The sequence below is a fragment of the Ochotona curzoniae genome, unplaced genomic scaffold (genome assembly GCF_017591425.1).
Source record: "Ochotona curzoniae isolate NIBS_2020 unplaced genomic scaffold, NIBS_Ocur_1.0 contig_520, whole genome shotgun sequence".
NCBI classification, from domain to species: Eukaryota; Metazoa; Chordata; class Mammalia; order Lagomorpha; family Ochotonidae; genus Ochotona; species Ochotona curzoniae.
In genome coordinates this window covers 1,865,020-1,884,475 of record NW_024466457.1, presented here as the reverse complement: position 1 = coordinate 1,884,475, position 19,456 = coordinate 1,865,020, and the positions used below count along the sequence as shown (strand labels likewise).

General features: G+C 55.2%; 1 protein-coding gene across 1 annotated transcript; it reads left to right on the top strand.

Annotated features, from left to right (window-relative positions):
• The first annotated feature begins 1,293 nt into the window (after positions 1–1,293).
• C1QL1 (complement C1q like 1) lies at positions 1,294–7,412 on the top strand. The gene is made up of 2 exons (XM_040989193.1): positions 1,294–1,890; positions 6,925–7,412. The coding sequence occupies exons 1-2, from the start codon at positions 1,294–1,296 to the stop codon at positions 7,102–7,104; spliced, it is 777 nt and encodes a 258-aa protein (XP_040845127.1). The 3' UTR covers positions 7,105–7,412.
• Positions 7,413–19,456: the final 12,044 nt, after the last annotated feature.

Here is a 19,456-nt window from a genome sequence, read left to right as displayed (position 1 = left end):
CTGGTGGGCCCCACATAGGAAGGGGACAGCAGTAGAACCGCAGAAGCTGTGCTTCAAAAAATGTGACAGATACGCTGATGGAAGCCGACACGTTTCAGTTTATGCAACCCAAACATTTTGCTGCACTTAAGGAATAGGGCCACATACAGCCCCGCGGGGAGAGGAGTTGGGAGACTGGCGGTGGAGGGCGGGAGAGGAGGACCCGAGGAGCTGCTGAGACCAGTCTCTCCTCTCTGAGGCTTCAAAAGAGGGGGCCACTCCTCATGGCCCCCAGGACTAATCGGTGCCAGTCGGTCCGCAGACATGAAGTGGGGCTGCCCATCCTCTTGGGATCCTCATTTCTCCCTTGGTCCAGAAGCAGGGACAAGGAAATGGGCAGGAAGATGGCAGAAGGGGACCAGCGGCGGGCTGAGGAGGGGTTGCGGATCCTTCCCCCTCTTGGGAGAAGGTGGGTCGGGCGTTCAGTCAGGGCCTCCCGCACTCGGGATCCCACGGGGGACGCTGAACGCGCACGGGCCGGCCCTGTCAGACGGGCTGAGGGGCCCGCCTCCCACCTCCCGCTCCTTCCTTTGCCTTCCCTGCGGTTCCCCGCTCGGAACTCTCCCTCTGGTCCTTCTCTCAAGCGCTTTGTTCCCCGCAGGCCCCGGGCGCTCCCCGCAGAGGGTCGTGGCCCCTAGTGGCTCCCCTCTGGCCCTGCATCTTCCTCGGAACTGACTCTCGCCTCCCCGGATCCCCTCGGCACTCTCCGTTCCCTCTCAGGTTCCAGCCCGACTCCCCTCGGCGTCCCTGCTTTCTCTCCAAGTCCAGCCCCCTCCCCAGATCCCAGGCTCAGTCTCCCGCGGCCCTGGCAGACTCCGCCCCCTGTCCACCGTCCCCGCCCCTCTGCCCGCCCCCTCCCTGACTCCCGCGGCCCCATTGGGCGCCGGCCCCGCCCGCAGTCCCACCCCTCGCGCTGAGCGAGCGGCTTGGAGCGGGTGGGCGGGGCCGGCGGAGGGCGCGGCGAGGCGCGAGGCGGGAGGTGGCGGCCGCGGGACTCAGTCCGGCCGCGCAGCGGGAGGGAGGCGCGAGGCCGGAGCCCGCAGCTGGGCTCCGCAGCGCACCGAGCGCAGCGCGGCGCCCGGGACCTGGCCCCATGCCCGCAGCCCCGCCGGACCGCCTTTGAGCGCGGGGCCCCGGCCCGCGCGCCCCCAGCCCGCCGGCACCATTGCCCCGACGGCGCGGCCCGGCGGCCCGGCGCTGCCCAGGCTCCGCGCCGGCCGGAAGACACTGCTGGCGGCCGCGGCGGGCGTGGTGATGCTGCTGGTGCTGGTGGTGCTGATCCCCGTGCTGGTGAGCTCGGGCGGTCCGGACGGCCACTATGAGATGCTGGGCACCTGCCGCATGGTGTGCGACCCGTACCCCGCGAGGGGCCCCGGCGCCGGCGCGCGACCCGACGGTGGCGACGCCCTGAGCGAGCAGAGCGGCGCGCCTCCGCCCTCCACGCTGGTGCAGGGCCCCCAGGGGAAACCGGGTCGCCCCGGCAAGCCAGGACCCCCTGGGCCTCCCGGGGACCCAGGCCCTCCTGGTCCTGTAGGGCCTCCCGGGGAAAGAGGTGAACCAGGCAAGCCAGGCCTCCCCGGGCTGCCCGGCACGGGGGGCAGCGGCGCCATCAGCACAGCCACCTACACCACGGTGCCGCGTGTGGCCTTCTACGCCGGCCTCAAGAATCCTCATGAGGGTTACGAAGTGCTCAAGTTTGACGATGTGGTCACCAACCTAGGCAACAACTACGATGCGGCCAGCGGCAAGTTTACTTGCAACATTCCCGGCACCTACTTTTTCACCTACCACGTCCTCATGCGCGGCGGCGACGGCACCAGCATGTGGGCAGACCTCTGCAAGAACGGCCAGGTGGGCCAGGCGGGATGCGAGGCTGGCCGGGTGGTAGGGCGCCCAGGGCTAACGCTAACGCAGGGCGGAAGCAGAGGCAGCGTCCTCCTGGGCGAGATCAGGTGGTGAACGCACCACGGCCCCGCGTGCGGGTGACCCCCGGCGCTGGCAGGGCGCAGGTTGTCAGAGCACAGGGTGGGGCGCGCACCTGGCTGCTGGGGGCTTGGCTCTAGTAGAGAGATCTCTAGTAGAGATTCAGGCTGCTACAAGGGGCGGTAAGGGGAGGGGGCAAGGAAGGGGCGTGTGGCGCCGGTTGGGAGAGACAGCCTTGGTGCTTGCGGTGGTTGGTGGGGGGTTGCTATGCGGGCAAGCAGAGGAGGCAGGAAGTGTCTAAGGCAACAAAAGGAGTCGGAGCTGGCCCTGGCAGAGCCTTGGGCTACACTGGGTCACTCTGACACCCTTTGCAGAATTTGGGACTGCCAGCGCCATCCCACTGTGTCAGCTACCTGGTGCAAGTGGGCGGCCTCAGGGGAAAAGTTTCTCCTCCTGAGACAGGGCACAGGGGGACTCCTCCTTCTCCCACCCTGTCCTGACCATGGAAGGGCAGGGTGATCCTCCCTGTTCCCTGTCCCCCCCTTGGACTTCAGCGCAGGAAGGTGCTGAGTGTGTGAGAAACGCGGCAAAGGCGTTCTGTTGGGGACAGCAGCCCTGAGACAACCTCCACTCAACACTGTGCCAGGGTGATAACTTCATCCAGCTCCCAGATGCCACCTCCCTGCCCAGCATGGAGCCCTGGGGCTGTGGTCAGGCTGAGCATTCTCTTGGAAGAAGGCAGTGACCCCCTTTCAGAACTAAAGCTGGGCTGGAAGGAGCCGGAAAGGAACCTGCCTGGCCCGGGGTCCTGCCTCCGCAGCACTGCCCCAGGAACTGCTGGCCTTGGGTCCGCAAGGCTTGGGGATGGAGGAAGGAGCCAGGCAGGGGGAACTAGCAGAAAGCCCACCAGGTGCTTGGGGATTTGCCCCCTCTTCCCTCTCCTTGCCTGCTTGGCCATCATCCTGCCCCCAGATTCTACCTTTTTTATCTCTGTCTTCTGTCCATCCCTCCCTAGGTTTCTGGTCCCTATCCCTGGGCCCTAACCATTTCTGGTCTATTCCCTGTCTCTCTCTGTTCTCCTGCTTCTCTCCTCTTTGCCCTTGGTCTTGACCAAATGGAAGGCCCTGGAGTCTGACAAGGGCTCCTTCTGCAGACAGCCCCACAATTCCCCTGATCAGTCATCAATACGGGATGTACCAATGTCACCTTCACTGATGGCATTCCTTCCCTTCCCAAAGGGGCTGGCCCAAAGCTGAGATTTCAGGGGAGAGAGGGCTTGCCTGGATATAAAGGTAGTAGCCAGGCCACTCATGCCCCTTTAGATCCTGTACCACCTCAAGAGGGTGTGGCCAAGCCCCAGATGTTAGGAAAGAGGAAACCTTGAAGATGGGATGTGTGGGTGGTTGCTTCAGTCCCTGGGAGGTGAAAGCACCCAAGCGCTCCTTGTTCCCCCTCCAACAGGGACAGGGTGTTGTGGAACCTGACAGAGGGGTACTTGGTGGAGGTGTATCCAAGGATAGCAGAAAAAGGGAGGTGGCCTTAACTAGGGGTTCAGAGACCAAGCTCTTTTATAGCCACTGAGATCACCCTATCCCTAAAACCTCTGTGACAACTCCTTGCAGGCCATCCAGGAGACTCAGTTGCCTCTCCCCGCCCCCCTGCTATCCCTCATGTTAACCTGGAGCCCCTGCTAGGAGCCAGGTGTGGGCCTTAGTACCGGGGCTCCATGGCCTGTGTACGGGGACAATAGTCATTGTCCCGTAACACATCCACCCCAGCAAGTAAATGGGGAAGTGGGTGGGGGGGCCTGGGACACCAACAGACCACTTCTGGCCCCAGGTGGACTTACCCTGGCCCATTCAGGGGAGAGAATGGTGAGCTGGGTTCTGGGAAGGAAGAGACCTTACCAGGGAAGAAATAAAAAGGTCAGATGTAGGGACAGGCTGGCACAGGGGCGGACAAGGACATTCAAGTGCACGGAGTGACAGCAGGCTGGGCCAAGGGTAGGAACGGCACAGAGGAGCTTGTACCTGCCTGCCTCCAGGACCAGGTACCACTGGAGCTCTGCACTTATCTTTCTGGCCTGCAAAGGGGCTTCCAGAATTTCCTCAGGAAGGCAGAGCTAAAGCTGAACTCTGGCCCTTCCCCAGGCAGATGGTACATGCTTGGTGTGGAGACGCCTTCCCTGGCCCCTCTGTGGGTGTGGTTTTAGGCTCACACCCCTCACCTTGGCACCGGGACCTGGTCGTTAGGGCATGAGGAGCCTGGGGGAAGCACTGCAGGTTGCCCTGGGTGAGATACACTGCCTGCAGTGCCCCAGTCCCACAGGTCAGGGAAAACACAAATCAGTAAACTTGGTCTGGGGCAGGGCCTCTGGCCAGGGTGCTACCTGTCCAGAGAACCGTGCTCTGGGGAGGTGGGTGTTGCAACAAGGTGAGGGCTTGGACAATATGATCTGATCGAGGAGCTGGTAGCATATGTATGTTGAGGGCTGAAGAATAAAGACCTACCTGAGATCATTCTTTCACCTGAAGGGCAGAAGGACTCCCCTACCCCCTACTGTCCCAGTTATCATCTCTGGTCCCTAATACCTCTTGCAGGGCAAAGGCCAGTGTCAGCGCAATGGGCTCCTGGTACCTGTGTAAAGCAGATGTTCCCTGCAGGACCAGGCTGACTGCTGCAGTGCGGGGTGTGGGGAACCTGGCTTTGATCTGGAGACAGGCACACATTTCCTGAACATCCCCTGCTCCACCCACTTCTCCCTGGTTAGACCACTGCCTCAGTTTCCCCTCCTTGCAACCCTTAAGGAGGTGGTTCCATGGTATACCTTTTTTGACAAGGCCATATCTGCTTCTTTGCTTCCATGGCAACCTCAAGTTCCCAGGTTGGCCCTTGGCTCCCAGGAGGAGCCTGATTCCTCCACCTTTTCCAGTCTTGGGCCAAGAATTGGGACCCCCACCCCGGTTCCCTTCCTGGATCCTCTCCCACTCTCCAAGGATGGAAGGGTATTAATTCTTCCTGCCTCCATAGATAATTAGAATAATTACAGCAACAATCATGGTGATGAATAAATAATAAACAGAGGCATAGCATTTCTGATGGCTGTCACATCACCAGGAGATTCCTGATGACGGATGACTGTTTTCTAATGGGTTTGGCTATTATGAAGCACAGTTTTAATGAGTTAAAGCTAAATTAATCTGGGTAATAAAAATAATTGTTATTAGTAGTAATTTATTAGCAAAGATAATGAAATGCGTGTATAATAATAAACAGTACCATGATCAGAGTCCAGGGAACAATGGAGATGTTGGCAGTCTATAGCGGCTCCTCCCGAGGGGTTCAGAGCATGTCAGGATGACAGTCTCACTTCCGTATCCAAAGGCTGTCGCCAAGGTGGCCGTGACCAGAAGAGGGTTTCTCCCACCTTCCTAGAGAGAGAAACAGCCTCAGTACGCATCTCCCCACACCAAGCCCTGAGCTGGACCTGGGGTTTTCCTGGCTAAATGACCTACACAGCACCCTCCTTCCTAGGTTACAGGGAGAGCCGGGACTGGAGGGATCCAAGCTGCAAATGCAGGGGGGCGGGGAGGGTCGGGGTCCTCTTCCCAGGAAGTTGCTGCTGAGTCAGCAGCTGTAGTCCAGCTGCCCTGAGGTTCTGCCTTCAGCCAAGGAGGAAGGAGTTTCCCCTCCCCCTTTCATTTGGTTCCATCCAGCCCAGATGGAGGTCCTGGGGTAGGGTGGGAGGGGAGCTGTCTTTGGGGAGGGTCAGGATAGAAAGAGCTCTTTGCAAGCCAGCCTACCCTTTCACATCCCAGACAGGCTGAGGAGACCCCAGATCTAAGGCTTGGTCCTTGTGATGTCTGGGCAGTTAGAGAGGAATATTATGGAGGTAATTTTCTCCATCAACACGCCACACTCTCTCTGTGTCTTAGGATGTACTTAGAGCTCTCAAAAGGGACAGCAGCCTTCAGGCCCAAAGGTTGGTCCTTGACTAGCAGTCCTGCCCATCCTTGCCCATTCTCCATCGAAGCAGAGATAATGGATCAGCCTGAGATTGGCAGAGGATTTAAGTCCTGATTCTTTCTGCCCAGCTCCTTCCCAGTATCCTGAGGTGAGACCGGGGGAAGCTGCAAGTCCTCGCTGGGCAGTGCAGGGGGCATAGGGGTACAGTGGCTGCTTCCCAAGGACTGGAACCCGAGCCCCACTCAAGCCTGGGGGGCGGTGAAAGAAATACCAGGGCACCCACATTCTGCCCTGGTGGGAGAGTGCACTGGACATCATATGAGGCATCCAAAGACCTGACCTAGTTCTGGGATTGGTGGCTTGCTAGCAGCCTTGAGCAGGCCCAGATGCCTGGCTGGTGGGGCCAGGGTTCTGTGTGGGTCACTGACAAGACTGGGTGGCTGTGGCTGAAGTGGAAGGCAGCCTCAGGATTTATGCACCGGTTTCGTTAGATAAGTGGAGAGACTGATGGGTAGACAACGCCCATCCACTGATTCATTCCTGAAATGTCCACAGCAGCCAGAGCTGGGTCTCAAACCAGGTCCTCCAATACGGGTTGTAGGTGTCTTAACAGCTAGGGTGCCCTCCCTGTCGTTTTTCTGATTAAAATGGAGAGAGTGGAATGATGAGGCAAGAGGGAGAGGCCCTCCACCTCGCCCCCCACCCTGCCCTGCCCTGAAGATTCAGAGAATTCTCTTTTGCCTTGTGACCCCGGTGACATTGGGGTTCCCAAGGGGCGAGTGGGGTAGAGGGATAGGAGGAGGCTTCTTTTGGGTTCCAGGTGCAGACTAGACACATCCCCAGAAGATCGAGGCTCCTCCATGCGCACCTGTGGAGGTGCGGTCGCAGTGGATAGATCGGCCTCCCGGAGCAGGCTGAGCACCGGCTTCCAGGCCGCCTCACCTCCCTACCCTGTCAACCCACACTGTACTCCACTACCCCGGGATTCCCCCACAGGTGCGGGCTAGCGCCATCGCCCAGGACGCTGACCAGAACTACGACTACGCCAGCAACAGCGTGATCCTGCACCTGGACGTGGGCGACGAGGTCTTCATCAAGCTCGACGGCGGCAAAGCGCACGGTGGCAACAGCAACAAATACAGCACCTTCTCTGGCTTCATTATCTACTCCGACTGAGCCTCTGCGCCTCCCTGCCTCACCCTGCCACGCCCCGGCCCGCTCTTATCACCGCGGGACCTCTGCTAGGCGCTCTGACCCGCCGGCTCACTTCGCCGCGGAGCCGGGTCCGCAGGACGCGGGGCTAACCGCCCCGGCCTCGGCCCGACCCCGGCCCACCCGCTAGCCCTCCTGTCCGCGCTGTATACCTGTACAATAGGACTGTTACGGCTCGCCCCCGCCTGCCATCCCAACCGCCTGGGGAGAGGTCGCGGCAGAGTTGTTCCTGTGCCCTCAGATGGAGCTGCCCTCCGGCTCTCGGGGGTTGCCGCCCCGAGGAGAGATAGGCTGGGGGCTGGATGGTTTTCCAGTTCCCCCAACGCTCCGCCCAGCTGCCCACCCACTAAGTCTGACCAAAGCTGTAATAAAACCATTTCCACCCCCACAGGGGTTTCAGTCTGTGCCCTGTAGGGGGCGCCCTGGACCCTGCCCTCCTTCAGATGGAGAAGGAGTCTTAGGGGAAGGGGGTCCAGGCACCAGAATTAGAGCCTCTCCAGCTGGAGATGGGGGCAATGGGCCCTGCAGCCCGAGGAGGTCCAGTGATGAAAGAGAAGAAAGAGCCCCTCTTTGTATCATAGGAAGTAGCTCCTGCACCCCAAGACACAGTCTCCAAAATGGGAGATCTCAGTTCCGGTCTCTGTGCCAGGGTGTGTGTGGTCTTGGGCAAATCACTCCTCTAGGACAAAATTCTGGGTTAGTGTCTGGGGCAAAAGGGAGCAGGTTTTTCCCAACCATCTGCTTGTCCAGAAGCTTCACCTCCAAGCTACAAGTCTTCCGTCAGTAAAGGAGACCCACTTCACTTGGCAGGGGATTAAAGAGCTGCTGCGTCTGTGCTGCATAAATATGGCTTTGGTTGTCTGCACCTTCCTTTAAAGGTTTCAGATGTGTCCTCTCACCTGTCTCCCAAACAGTTCTGCAGGCTGGATGGGTGGATCATGGTCCTTCAGGTAGGTACAGTAGCTTGCTTAGTGTGACGTGGATGCGGAGTTTTGTGATGGTGTTTGAGTGCCAGGCACATCTGCCACTGCCTCCCTGGCCTCCTGTGACTGGCACCATGACCATCGAGCAGTTAGGGTATCCCTAAATAATTACAGCTATGAAATTGGCAGCGTTGCTGGGTGGCACACGTAGTGGAGGAACCTTATCTCACCATGTGTATGTGGCTGGGGAATGGTTTTACAGGATGCTGTTTTAGCTCACATGAGACCGGGGACAGGGGGTTGGAGGGAAGCAGGCTCAGAGACGTCAGGTAACCTGCCAGGATCACACAGCTAGGGACTACTAAAGACCACACTGTTACTACAGCTACCGTGTTCCAAAGAGCTGGGATTTCCAAAGCAGAACTGAGGGATGGACGCCTGAGCACCCTGGTCCTATGGGCACCTGATGTTGTTCCAAACACGTGCCCTGGTCAGCACCCCCACTCCCAGCAATCCCGAAGCTCTGCATTCAGGGAAGGTCCCATCTGGCCTCCCACCCCGTCTGGCTCAGCTGGAGAGACAGGAAGGAGGGGTAGCTCCCTCCTGGCGGGGCCCCATGTATGGACCCTTGTCGTGGCTAGCAGGCTTCAATGACTTTCTTTATCCTCCCGTCTCTCCACTAACTTCCCCCACTGCCAGCTGTAGCCATTTAATAAAATTAGCTTAATACTTGTTCCTTCCCTGTGGGGTCTGGAGATTGAAATCTGCAGGTCTCCACAAACCCAATAAAACCCCTGGCAGGTCTGGCTGCAATGAGAGTCCCCGTGGGAAGAGTGATTAGATTAGGAGGGAGCCCCGTCCCCCTTACCCACACCCTGTGCCACCTACTGCACCCTGTGGTGATTCCCTGAAGGCTGCATTGGCCAGGAATTGCCTAACTACTACGTGTATGTGTGTGTGTGTGTGTGTGTGTGTGTGTGTAAGAGAGCGTTAGGGAGGGGACCCCAACCCATTCACAGGGGCTGCTGCAAGACCTGTGTGACAATAAAGCCATGCTAATCATTTCTGTGGAGAGCGCCTCGCTGGCTGGCTGGCCGGCTTCTCTGTCTGGTGACTTGACAATCCTCTTGTCACTTTGAGAGATGGGACTGAAATCTTCGTGTTGCAGATGAGGAAATCACAGTCTGGAGGAGGTTCGTGACTTGCCCGTGGCCATGCAATAAGTTTGTGGCACAGCTGGGGCTGGACTGAAGCCAAGGACTTTTCCTACCTCTGCCAGGCACTGAGAATGGCCTGCAGTGCCAGCTGCCAGCTGCTTGTCACTCAGGAACATCCCAGCGGCGGGGCAGCCAACAGAGACAGTGTCTTCCTGGCCACACAGGGATTCCCCAGCGACAAAGTCTGTTTTTTCCTCAGACTTGGGACGCTGTGCAGGAAAGGGCCGTGTCTCCGCTGTCAGATTGGCCAGCTTCCTGAAGGTGTGTTCTATGGCTCCCTCATCAGACTAAACAGCTGCTCATAGACGGAAGGATGTGTTTCCTCTTGGAATTGTCATCTTTGAGAAAGGAGAATGTCCCTCCACTGAGGCCAGAGATTTAAGGCTTCTTAGAAGCAAAGTCCATGAGGCTTCCGTGACTGGTTTGGAGGGTAAAGGAAGCCTATAGGAAGCGGGCATGGGCTCCCTGTCTCCTCACCCCACTGGGGTGGTCATGGAGCAGAGGCTCCCTGACAGCAAAGCATGGGGCTGCTTGCCTCCTGTTCAGTTAGTCTTCTCTGGCACAGCACCATTCTAGGGGGCAGGAGGAGGCTGGATGGGCAGAACAATGGGGGCTGCTCTGGAGGAAGGAAGCAAACCTCCCCTTTAGAGAGAAAGTGTGATTAATTAAGGAACACTGTCCATGCCAGGAGGAGGTGTGAGGCCAGAAGTGTCCCTGGTACTCACCCACAGACAGAATGGCCAAGTCATCCTGTGCCTGGGCGGCGGCCAGCCCTAGGGCTGGGGTTGCCTGCTTTCTGGGGTCTGGGGACCAGAATGGGCAGCAGGGCCCACTGCTGGGGGCTGCCCTAATTGGATGACTTTGCAGGAAGGCCAGGCAGGTGTGCTTGGTTTTCTGCTTCAACTTGCCACCAACACTTCTGCCATGGGGAGGTCTCGGGGTTAATTGCCTCCCGTCTCACTCCTGGTAACCGATATTTCATTTACTGCTCGGAGGGGGAGCTGCCCAGAGAATCAATGCTGGACAAGCGTCCAGGAGACAGGGGAGCCGGGGAGACACAGGAGCTGTTTCCCTGCTGAGCTCTGAGTGCCAGACGAGGAAGCCAGAAGTAAAGCCCCAAAGAGAGAAGCCAGCTGCTCCAGGCTGCCCGGGGCCTTGGCTGAGTTCTGTTGATCCTGTCCAATTGCTCCCAGCCCCCCAAAGTCTGGGTGAGAACCCCAGCAGCTCCACGGGCTTCACTCTCCAGGTCAGCCACGCTGTTCCACATGCTCTGGTTCCTTTCCTTTTTATCTGGGTCCTTCCCCCTTTCCCCTGCCACATAAAGCATGTGCCAGTTTAGATGCTGTTAATAAGGTTATTTTCACAAGTTATGAAGGTATATTTGAAAAAGCAGAATTGGAGGTGTGAGCTTTTCACTCTGCCGGGTAACGAACCTTAAAATCCTCCAAATGAGGTGATAATAATGTGGATGTGACGATGCTACACGTGTTTGGAACTGGGAGGAGATAGAAGGAACTTGAGGCCTTGTCCTATTCTCCCCAGTCACACACCCGATGGAGTCTATTGCCCCAAACTGAGATTCAAAGCCACATCATAGGCACCTCCCGCATTACCCAGCTGGTAGAAGTAAGGCCCAGAAAGGAAACAGCTGACTCGAGGCAGAGTTAGAACCAGAGAGAGCAGGGCGTGGAGACACAAAGCCTGGGCTCAAGTTTTAACCATGCTCAGTGTTTTAGGAAAAGATGTCACTTCTCTAGGCCTTAGTCTCCTCGGGCAGAAAATGGAGATGGGCCATTAAAAGAAGAGATTAAAAACCCCTAGACAAAAGTTTTGCACCAGTATATTGAGCTAAATGTTGAGGAAGGAGTCCCCAAGTCCTATGCCTTCCAAAATGGATCCCTTTGCCCTGCTCTGGGGCCTGCAAATTTGAGGAGAGGCCAGTATCATCCCTCGTGTGCTAGCCCATCCTGCTGCTGCTGTCTCAATTTTCTCTGTTCAACAAACACAGCCGATACTCCTGGGTGGACAGGACCCCAGCTTGATGTGGAACCTCCAGAGGCGGAGAGAAAGCCACCCACAACTAGCTACTGGAGTCCCACTGACACACAGGAGCCACTGCGGAGGGAACCAGACTCAGCAAGGGCGCAAAGGTTTAATGGATGTTGTTGTAGGAGTTTTGTGATAAATGTGTTTCCCCTCAAATTCTGAGTCCCATCCTGAGACTCTTTGCTGAGAGTCTTGTTTGCAGGGTCGGGGTGAGGGGTATATCCCTGGCCGCTGAACATCCCCTCTCCTCTTTGCCAAGAGCTTAGGACAGTTGGAGCTGCAGGAAGAAGGCATCTGTTCACTTGGGGTTCACAGCTCAATTCTAACAATGGCTTCTGGACCCTGGGGCAGGCTACGGGCTGCTGTGGCTGCACTAAGAATTCTACAGGCATTCCTTCATGTAAGCCTCACCCTGACGTCATAAGGCAGTTAGGATCACCACTTTCACTTCTTGGATGAGAAACTCATGCCACAGAAAGGAGTGCTAACTTGTCCAAGGCCACAGTGCTTGACCTGCCCAACCCTCGTGACTGCCCGTTCCCTGTCTCTGGTCCTCAAGCAAGGGAGATGTTGACACTCATTCCTTCCCATCAGAGCATGTTTTTCTCCAAGCCACCACACACTCCTTCCCACAACACCTGCTGCCTCAGCAGCCTGTACTTACACTTCCAGAAGGTGAAGGATGCATAGAGAACTCCTTGCCAGCTCCGAAGACACGGGCCCCTTTGCTCCATGTGTGACGAGTTCCAGGCAGGACTGATAAAACTGTCTAGACCAAGAGATCCAGAATTTCCATGGGGTGGGTCTGCTAGGTCCCTTGCTTCTGCAGCTCATTATTCAAATCCCAGGCCCATTGCCTGCTTTTCCATGGAGGCTTCTTCAACTTCCCTGGCAGTCACTTGTCTCTCAGTTCAGCCCCAGCCCAGGACCTAACACCAGGCCTGCCACCTAATACTCATTCTAATGCTGAAGGAGCTGTTACAGCCATCACTGGCTCCTGAAGCTTCCACCTTTTTCACCCACTGTGGACATGGAGATGAGCCGCCCAGGGCTAAAGGGTCTTGCCCAGCTGCCAGGAGTGGCTCTTGGCTGCCAGCCCCCCACCTCTGTTCAACCTCCTGCTCCTTGCTCAGGGTGACCTGCCCCCCCACCCCCCCAAGTGGGGAGGCAATGGTGAAAGGCTCAGACCCCTTCCCCTACTCAAGGTGACCTGCAAGATCTGCTCAGCTTCAGAACTCCCAGCTCAGCTACTTCTTTGGCCCTCTCCCACTTCCTTTTCTTCCCTTCCACAAGTGCTCACCCCAAGCACACTCCCTAGTAACCTTGCTTGCTGCTCTTCACCCCTCAGTCTGCCCCGGAGCTCTACAGCACCTGCCCCGTTGTATTCACCCACTGAGCCTTTCAGTCAACGTTTACTAGTTATTACGCATCAGGCCCAGCAGCAAGGACAGAGGTGGAGTGTGAGGCTAAGAGTTCAGCAGTTGATCCTGGCTACTATCTCACAGAGAAGTCTCAAGGAGATTGCACCACCCAGCACCATACTCCCCACACCTGCGTTCCTCCAGCACATACTCCCCACACCTGCGTTCCTCCCAGCGTCCTCCCTTGCCCCCATGGAAGATGCCCTGCATCCAGTGCCTTCCCACTGAGGTAACCAGCCTGTCTTTGTTTGCCAAGAGCTGTCCAACATTCTGTGAAGCCCCTTGGTCCTGGCTGGGAAAACTGGGACAGCTAATTGCCCTCCCTCCCACCTGGAGACTCTGACTCACAGATGATCAGAGTTCTATCTTCAGCTGCTTTCTCTACATTTGACCATCACATCATCATCCACATTTCATCCCTTGGTCCCATGTCCCTTCTAGATAGTACTTTATTTCTGCCCCTCCTCCCCTCTACACACAGCCAAATGCCTTAAAGGGCTAGAACGTCCTCACATCTGGTTCCACCCTGGCTGTTGCCCTGGAAACATTCCTGTCAAGGCCACCTGTGAACCTCTTTGTTAATAAAGTCAGTGGCCATGTTTTAGCTTTTCTCACACTTTGCTTCTGTGCCAGACCAGACCTTGAAGTTTCACGGAGGCTTAAGATGGCAAGGATGACCACCTGGGCTTCACTCAAGGCCCACTGTGACCTGGGTTCTGTGGGAGGCAGCTGACGCCACATCTCAGTGCAGAGGAGACATGTAGGTGGGAGGATGTGCTTCCCCCTCGTGCTTTGAGCATCTACATGGGTGGCCTTGGGAGTCGCAGGTAGTGAGATACCCACGCATAATGGCACGAGCCCTACTTCCTTTACTACCCACAGCCACACTCGTCTTGAAACACCTCCTGCCTTCATGCAGAGCAAAAAAATTCTACAACCAGCCTTTTGGGGGTGGAGTCTAGGCCCCAAAATCCTTGCTAATCAGTTCCAGATTACCTCGCTTTCTCAGCATCTGCGCAGCAGGGCCACAGGGAGTTTCCATTTGTGTCCACCAGGGTAGACATGGCCATGGCCTCTCAGCAATTCCTAGTTGACATTCTCCCTGTGGAATGCTCTTCCCTCAGCTTCTGAGATCCAAGGAACAGCTGTCCTTCTGTCAATCCTACACCTTCCTTCAGGCCTCAGCTGGCAGACTGCTCTCCCAGGTCATACCCCTGGTCATACCGTTGGAGCCCACATTCCACATCAATGCCAAAGTATTTTGTTTCTCCTATAGACTCTGGGCTCCGTGAGGGCAGGTGAGCGGGGGTTGTTCTCACCGACCACCGTCTGCTGAGCCCTCACATCTCCTATTAATAAACACAAGGGGGCTTCAAGAAGCTCCTGGAGAAATGGAACTGAATGAGAATGCAGAATCCAGAAGCCCCCTCCTAGTTATTAAATGAATGAACCCAGAAACATCCATGACTGTTTCATCGACTGACTGAAAGGTGCTTTTCCTAACATCATTTCCAATCTTTTCAACCAGCAACTTTAGAAATTGGGGCTCTAGGAAATCAAGAGGTTTATCCATGATTTTCTAGCAAATCTATCCCCTTCCCTTCTGCCCATCGAAATAGGATATGCCTCTGCTCCTTGCTTCAGCAGGGCTCAACCCATCTGCATAGAATTAGCTGAATCAGAATGAGACCAGGGTAAGATCTGGCTTAGGTGAGAGCCTGGGAACCCCGGAATCCTGTTAAAACACACATTCTGGCCTCTTCAGCTGTAGACCATCCTCTAACAGTTTTAGCTCCTTGGGGGTGATGAAGATGGCTTTCTTGGGGCTTGACAGTAACAGCAGCTGCACGTGGTCTTTCTGCTTTGTTTTCAGGGCCTTTTCATCATGAAGAGTACCGCTGAGGTCCACACTGAATGGGTGGGTTTCAGTCAGGTCAACCAGATATTCCATAGTGACCATCCTAGCCTCATGGCAGGTCTGATTGCAAGAGATGGTCCTCCTTGCCCCCATCCTACCTGTCCTGCATACCCCAGTCCTGCTCGCAGACCCAATGTGGGGCTAGATTAGGTTTACTCAAAGTACTGAGCTCTCACCTGTTTGATCCTGATAGGACACATAGGCCACCATCTACTCACCCAGGCTGGGGCTCTAGAGGCTTTCATGGCTCCACTTTGCTAGGCTAGTAAAAGGGGCTGCATATTTGTCCCATCTTACAGATAAGAACACTCGAGAACTGAAATGGGTCAGGCCGACTCAGCACTAGGCAGTGACTGAGCCAGGATTGGAAATACAAGCCCCTTCTTTCCTCCACCCTCACTGGTGCCAGTGACCAGCAGGAGGCTGCCCCCACCCTGCCCATCAGTCCACTGGAAGGTCTGTGGAGACCGGAGGCGGTGCGGCCCACAGCTGACTGAAAGGCCAGCCTTCACGTACTACTTCAGCCACAGCCAAGCCCATGAAGAAACTGGCATTCTGGCTTTTCCACTACTAGGTTGTGCTTGAAGTTTATCACGGAGAGGGAGGAGACGCCGGACAGGGGTTGAGAATCCTCTCTTAGACAAGTGGATGTCTGCTTAGTCCACAGAAATACGAGCTTTGAAATCCTGGGGGGAAACTGCTTGATGTCACTGGCGATGAACCCAGCGCCAAGGACGACAAAGACCGGCCAGGGCTCTCCCGGACCCCAGCCCCAGCTGCTGCCACTGGATCCTGTCAGCCACCACCTGGAAAGCGCCGGCAGGCAGGAAGAGGAAGTGCGCAAGCGCACCTCGGCGCGCCGTTGTTACTTAGGAAACAGCCAATCGGCGTCCCGGGTGCTGACCAATGGGAAGCGTCGACGAGCCGACCCGGCTAGTTTGAAAGCTCGCGGCGCCGCGCGGAGGTTGACGCGGGCGGGGAGGCTGAGCGGATCGCTCTTCTAGGGTAGTGGGTTCGCCTTCAGGTCCAGTCGGCCCGCGAGCGAGCGGCGAACCTAGCGGCGGGGAACCGACGAAAGGTAAGCCCAGTCCCACGACGGGGTGGTCCCCGCGGGGTCCGGTGCGCGCGGGCCGCGCCGCAAGGTCGGACCCTGATCCAGGCCTCATTTATCCGGAAGGTGAAAGTGCGGGGGGCCGAGACCCAGCTCTAGCGGGTGGACCCCTCTGGACCGGGCGGGGAGCTGGGGGCTTCTTTACCCATCCGTACCGGAGATCGAGTCCTCTCTGCGGGTCTGCGCTGGCCTGGGAACACCTGAGTCCTCCTTGCTTGTCCAGGGGACCCACTGTGGTTGTGCGCGTGGGTCGGTGGCAGTGATTTAAGACACCCAGGAAGTCCTGGAGGGAACATGCGGAATTCAGAAAACCGACTCTGCTGCTGCTTTCTTGGGTCCTTCTTCTCTTAGTCTCTATCCTTCCGGTCTGCGCCGCGGGGATTTAGGGAATTGTATTTACTCTAGAATCACGGAGCAGAAATGCTGTGTGTCATATGACCCTAATATCCATGGCAAATATGTATTGAATGGACTCGTTTAATCTTTGCAGCAATCTTACAGGGATTATTAATCACTTAGAGGTGCGTGTGGATCCTAATATCACTTAGTGTTTACAGATTGGCAAACTGAGGTAGGGAAAAGCCAAAGCAGGGATTTTTTTAGTAGATTTCTTCTCCATGTTACACTGCTTACCCCAATCTCCTCGTTCCTTCTCCTGTCACCCACCCTATGCATAACAGCTGCCCAGTGTGCCAGTCCCTGGCTCTTTGATTATTGAACTCCTCCACACCCAAATGAACACTTTACAGTACTTCAGTTTGTTGGCACACTTATAGCTTTGTTTTTGTTTTGTTTTTTTTTAAGATTTATTTATTTTCATTATAAAGTCAGATATACAGAGAGGAGGAAGACAGAAAGGAAGATCTTCCATCAGATGATTCACTCCTCAAGTGACTGCAACGGCCAGTGCTACGCCGATCCAAAGCTGGGAACCAGGAACCTCTTCCGGGTCTCCCACATGGGTGCAGGGTCCCAAAGCTTTGGTCTGTCCTCAACTGCTTTCCCAGGCCACAAGCAGGGAGCTGCATGGGAAGTGGAGCAGCCCGGGATTAGAACCGATTAGAACCAGCGCCCATATGGGGACCCGGTGCGATCAAGGCGAGGACTTTAGCCACTAGGCCACACTGCTGGGCCCATAGCTTTGTTTTAAAGTATATACATTCCTATGTCCACAGGGAAAAGAATTATCAGAATATTGTACAAGCTATATTGTTTTTCTGTAAACAGCTAAGTTAGAAGTATGAATAAAAACAGCTAAGAAAATACGCTTAAGTAGGGAGTAATTAGCATGGGGCAGGTGCTTGGCACTGTGGCTAAGACTCCACTTGGAATGTACACCTCATGGATTGGAGTGCTTGGGTTAAACCTCCTCTACTCAGCCTCCAGTCCAGCTTCCTGCAGATGCCCATGGTGGGAGGCAGCCAAGGATGACTCAAGGACGCAGGTGACTGCCAGTCATGTAGGAGACCCAGCTGGAGTCCCAGGCTCCCTGCGTCAGCCTTCTCCAGCACATCCCAGCTGTTGATATTTAGGGGTTGAACCAATGGATGGAAGATCTCTCTCAAATAAAAATAAACAAAAAGTTAAATATATACATATGAATAGTTGCCCCTCTACCAAAAATTTATTTCCAGAAATAAAATTACAGAATGATTTGTTTTCAATGTAACTAAATAAAAGTAGCAAACAGTAATTAACAATGTATAAAAAGGAATGATGATCAAGTTGGATTTATCCCAAGAATATAAGAATGATTTAATGCTTCAAATCTGTTAATACAACACACACATGTACAAAATAGACAACAAAACTCTAGGCACAGAAGAGGAATTCATTGAAATTCAATATACATCAATCTTTTTTTTTTCATTTTTTAAATTATATTTTTGACAATCTTTACATAGTTAATTAGGATAAAAAGGTTCAATGGCTATAGGAAAGTGGGTAAGACTATTATTTCCACATTGTTTCCTTCATGTATCTGGGGTAATGGGGATATTAAGGGAGAAGCCCTACCCAGTCTCCCACCCACCCCAGGTCCCTTAGTGGGGCATGCTCCGAGGGTCTTGCTCAAGTTTTTTTTGTTTTTGTTTTTTTTAAAGATTTGTTTATTTATTGGAAAGTCAGATATACAGAGAGGAGGAGAGACAGAGAGGAAGATCTTCCGTCCGATGATTTACTCCCCAAGTGAGCGCAACGGCCAATGCTATGCCGGTCCAAAGCCAGGATCCAGGAACTTCCTCTGGGTCTCCCACGCGGGTGCAGGGTCCCAAAACTTTGGGACGTCCTCGATTGCTTTCCCAGGCCACAAGCAGGGAGCTGAATGGGAAGTGGATCTGCCGGAATTAGAACCGGCACCCATATGGGATCCCAGCGTTCAAGGCGAGGACCTTAGCCGCTAGACCACGCAGCCGGGCCTGCTCAAGTGGTTTTGATAGTTCAACAGTTATGAATTGCTGCCAGTCTTGGCACTCCAACCATGATGAGGTCGTTGAAGAATCCACTGATTGACACAGTCCATCTTAGAGTCTCTGTTAGCCCAGTTTGTCACTGCCAACATATAGCTGAGGTGGTTGATTAACTTGTTCTGTCCTCTGTCTTCATGGTTAGGGTTCTGAGTCTGGCAGTTCGATTGAGAAAATCCCCAAGAAACTTTCTCTGAGGTGTTCTCAGACCAGATTCTTGTACGTACTAGCAAGCACAGGGCCCAGCATAGTCCATCGCCCCAATCAGCTGGTGGTTGCAGTTGCTGGGTCAGTTCTGTTTCCAACCCCGACTTCCACTGGAACCAATGGGTGTTGCAGTCCAGCCTGACTCTGCCCAGCACACAATCGGTCCTCACATAAACCAGTGGGGGCTGCAGCCCAGTCGGAGCAACCCACAATAACTCTCACCAGGCCCACCCCCTACCCTGGTTTGCCAGCATGTGCAGTGACATGCAGTTTGCCAACATGCAGTCCAGTCTGTCCCACATCCCATTCAGCTCTCATACATGTCAATGGGTATTGAAGCCTAGTTCCATCTAACCAGCTCCACTATCCAGCCCACACACATATTGGCAGGTGCCTTTCTGTCTAGCTACCCCTGCCCCTGTGCTGGTTTCGTGCCCTCCAGTGGGAGTGGTAACCTAAGAGGGAGGAGCCCACTATTTCCCTTCTAGGCTACTCCCACTCCCAGATTATGCACTCTCCAAGTGGTTCTGCAGTTTAACTTGACAGAATTAGCCCCCAGTGCCAGCTTCTGCCATCTGATGCTGCGGCTAAGCCCAACCAACCCTCACCCACTCTAATTTTTGTTTGCACCAGTAGGAACAATCTGCCCAGCCTGGTTTATCCCTGATCTAGTCCACATGAGGCCCACAGGTATTGTAGCCCTGTCTGGTCTGGTTTGCTCCCATCCCAACTTAAGCTCTCTGGTGGGAGTAGCTGTCTAGCAGGGACCTCCCCACATTCCCCCTGCCGGCTCTGCCCCCTCCCTTCCTGGTTCTCATGTGTGCTGGTGGGCACTGCGTTCACATCCAGTACAGGTAACCTCACCTTGGCATTTCAAAATGTGCATTTGTTTTTGTCACAAGTGAACCTGGCTCGACTCACACTCTGTTCTGGTGCTCAGATTCAGCAGTGGGTGATGTGAACTGGTTCAGCCTGGTCTGCCCCTGACCCAAGCCAAATGTATGCCAG